Source organism: Dendrobium catenatum, unplaced genomic scaffold, assembly GCF_001605985.2.
Source record: "Dendrobium catenatum unplaced genomic scaffold, ASM160598v2 fragScaff_scaffold_601, whole genome shotgun sequence".
Taxonomy (NCBI): Eukaryota; Viridiplantae; Streptophyta; class Magnoliopsida; order Asparagales; family Orchidaceae; genus Dendrobium; species Dendrobium catenatum.
In genome coordinates, this window is record NW_021319063.1 from 251,207 (window position 1) to 254,523 (window position 3,317).

The following is a 3,317-nucleotide window of genomic DNA, read 5'->3' on the forward strand; positions in this document are numbered from 1 at the left end:
GTCTTGTTCAAGGCCCGACACTCAGTCCCTATTTCCTGCCTAAGACCCGACGTCTTGTTCAAGACCCGACACTTAGTCCCTACGTTCTGCTGAAGACCCGACGTCCTACTCAGGGCCCGACATTCAGTCCCTACGTCCTGCCGAAGACTCGACGTCTTACTTAAATAATTGATTGTAATCTGTTCACCCCTGGTGGTGATTCAGTCCTTTGTAACCAACTCAAAATCTAGTGGAACCATTTTCAACTGGACTAGGCCTCGTGGTTTTTTCCCTTTTAAGGGTTTTCCACGTAAAAAATCTTGTGTTCTCTGTGTGTGCTAGTTATACGTACAACGCTAAGACGTAGAATTAAATCTCTATCGCCGCGTATTTTCTAGCCCGCAACATATATATATTTTTTTTAATTTGATAAAACATTATTTAATGATAATTTAGTTATTTGTTTAATGATTTATCTTATATTTTTTAGAGAAACTTTACTTTACATATCTCATAATGTATGAAATTGCTTAAACATCCATGTTATGATTTTAAGGTGAGAAATTGTCTAAAGTTGATTTTGTAAGAAATCACTCATAATGAAGCATGACCTCTTATATTCGATTGTTCGCTATACTCAATGAGTAATTTAAAATTGGTTCAAACTTTTATCATTAACATACTATTGTCGATTGTTATTTGTCACGAACTACTATTCTCCCTCACACATCAATGAACTTGTAGATATATTCGTCAAGAACTCGTTACAGGATATGTAATGAAGAGTTGATTCTATTAAGCTTGCGTATGTGAAGCATGAGTTGCACTCCATAATACTTTACCAATCCTTATATCATACTATTAAAATTATGTGCAAGCACTTATAACATTAATTAATGAACTTGACATTTGTTAAGGGTAATGGGCAATACTAATATAATGAGTAATCAATCATTTAATATTCATTTTAAAATCTTAATCTTATTTCCCTTTAGGTGCATTCAAACATATATATGAAGATTGCTACATGTAGCTCACTGATGATAGCTATATATATATATATATATATTGGGAACGGGGTTATCTACCCACTGCCATCTTTCGAAAGAGGTGCTTGACGGCATAACTAATTCATCGTCGAGTTTACCAGCAACCAATCTCATAAGTGCAAGACTCACAGTTCTTTTCTCTCCACTTAAGGAGTCGTGACGTATGAGAGGGGATTCGAACTTGGGATGGAGGGTTCCCAACCAAGCACGCCCACCAACTCACCTAAGCCCGGTAGGGTCTATATCTATATTGATTTATAAGGCTCTCTTTTGCCACATGTCTATAAGAAAAACTAGCCGGTCTACAAGACTATAAAAAACCAACATGTTGGCATCCAACCAATCGTTTCATTTACATGTAATGCCAAAATCCAACAAAGCAGCAAAAATTACAATTAATTAATTTATCTACATTTAGAAAACTTGTCTTTCAAAATAAAGTTAATAATGTCATTAATTTTATCTTAAATGCCCCTTATATTTGGTCATATTCCTAGCTTTTCTCATGGGCCATAAATAAGTTGTGCAAAACTAAGGCTTTGTTTGGGAGAAAAATTAAAAATTTTGTACTACAAAGTTGCTTTAATGAGTAAGAAATCCGTCTTAGATGAAGGCTAAGGCTTCGTTTGAGATGGCTTTCTTACTACTTCTTAAAGCAGCTTTTTAGTACAAAAATTTTAACTTTTATACTAAAAAGTTATTTTAAACAGCAGTAAAAAAATCGTCCCAAATAAAGCTTAAATGTAATATGAGAGTTAGGCTTTGTTCCAAATGAGTTCTTAATTCTTTTCTAAAGCAGCTTTTTAGTACCAAAATCTTTTGAACTATAAATTTTTGTACCACAAAACTGCTTTAGAAAGTATTAAGAAAGCCGACCCAAACGAAACCTTAGTGACATAATCTTAACCTATATCATTTACACATGAAAATATTAGAATATTGTAGCCCACATCTTAATTAACAGGAAAGCAAAGTTTTATGAAAATATCAGAATTCCATTTGTTTAAAATTTATAGTATAATAACTTTCTGGGCAGATATTATTCATAATAATTCTAGCTTTCACGAAATCCACTATGATTTACAGAAATGATTTTCTTCAAAATAAGGACAAGTCTATGAGCAAAAAATTCAGAAAGAACTTGTACAGCCAGAATGTAAACGGTACTCCGTAAACAATGACATTAAGTTGGCGATATAATAGCTATGATCTGATGATCTCTTCCTTTTGCAACAAAAAATAGAATAAAAGAAGAAAGAAGCAAGCAAGACATACTTCCATAGAGATCGGGTCTGCGGCCAGTGGTCGACGGAAGAAATTCCTCCCATCTCATCCGGGCTCGAATCCCGTCCCCAAAAAACGAAATACTTCCATATGACAATGCCAAAGTGGGCAATATCATGATACTAATTGTTCTTGAGGAAGTGATTTGGGTCTCCATCTCTCTTGAATTCGGTCTTTGATTGCAGTTTCCTGTCAGTTAACAGCAACACGCATTGGTTATCATATTACAAATTTAAATACGTTGATAACCAAATCAAACGTTTGGACAGGTCTCAACTTACCATGATATGACAGCCCTCCTCAAACTTTTCAAGAAAACCTGCAACCCAGCGATCCGCATTCTCCAACCATTCATTGTGAACAATCCCTGCTGTCTTTGCTACCGTATGAAACTAAAGAATGCCAAGGAAACTATCATGATTTCCATGAAACTCCATATAGATCAAACTGAATTAAGGTAGCACTCTCTTCAAATTATTGGTCATTTCTTCAAATAAAAAGCGGAAAATTGCTTTTCAACTATACTTTTAGGCTTCGTTTGGGACGACTTTCTCGCTGCTTCTCGAAGCAACTTTCTAGTACAAAAAAATTAATTTTTGTACTATATAACTGTTTTAAGAAGCATCAAGAAAGCCGTCCCTAACGAATCCTTAGGTTTCATTTGAGACGACTTTCTTATTGCTTCTTAAAGCAGTTTCCTAGCACAAAAATCTTAGCTTCCTAGTACAAAAACTTTAATTTTTGTACTAACAAGCTCCTTTAAGAAGCAGAAAGAAAGCCGCCTCAAACAAAGCCTTACTCTACTGAACAAGTGGATCTAAGGTAGTATCCATTTAATTTCTATACCGTTTACATTTCCATTTTCATTTCATACACTTTCAATTCCAACAAAACAACCAGAGCCTAAAGGTTTGAAGAGTATCTATATATATATATATATATATTCCAGCACTTCGATCAAAGTAACAGGTTTTCTTCTTTGAAAAATCATCACTTATGATTAAC

The 3,317-nt window shown here is 34.3% G+C and overlaps 1 protein-coding gene across 1 annotated transcript in view; it reads right to left on the bottom strand.

Moving 5' to 3' along the window:
- Window positions 1-2,087: 2,087 nt before the first annotated feature.
- Window positions 2,088-3,317, bottom strand: part of LOC110116260 (choline-phosphate cytidylyltransferase 2) — a 7,861-nt gene continuing 6,631 nt past the window's right edge. The window contains exons 7-8 of the mRNA XM_020849771.2: window positions 2,594-2,704; window positions 2,088-2,501 (exon numbers count right to left, since the gene is read on the bottom strand). Coding sequence (XP_020705430.1) covers window positions 2,427-2,501; window positions 2,594-2,704 — 186 coding nt within the window. The 3' untranslated portion in view covers window positions 2,088-2,426. The remainder of the gene's footprint in view (window positions 2,502-2,593; window positions 2,705-3,317) is intronic.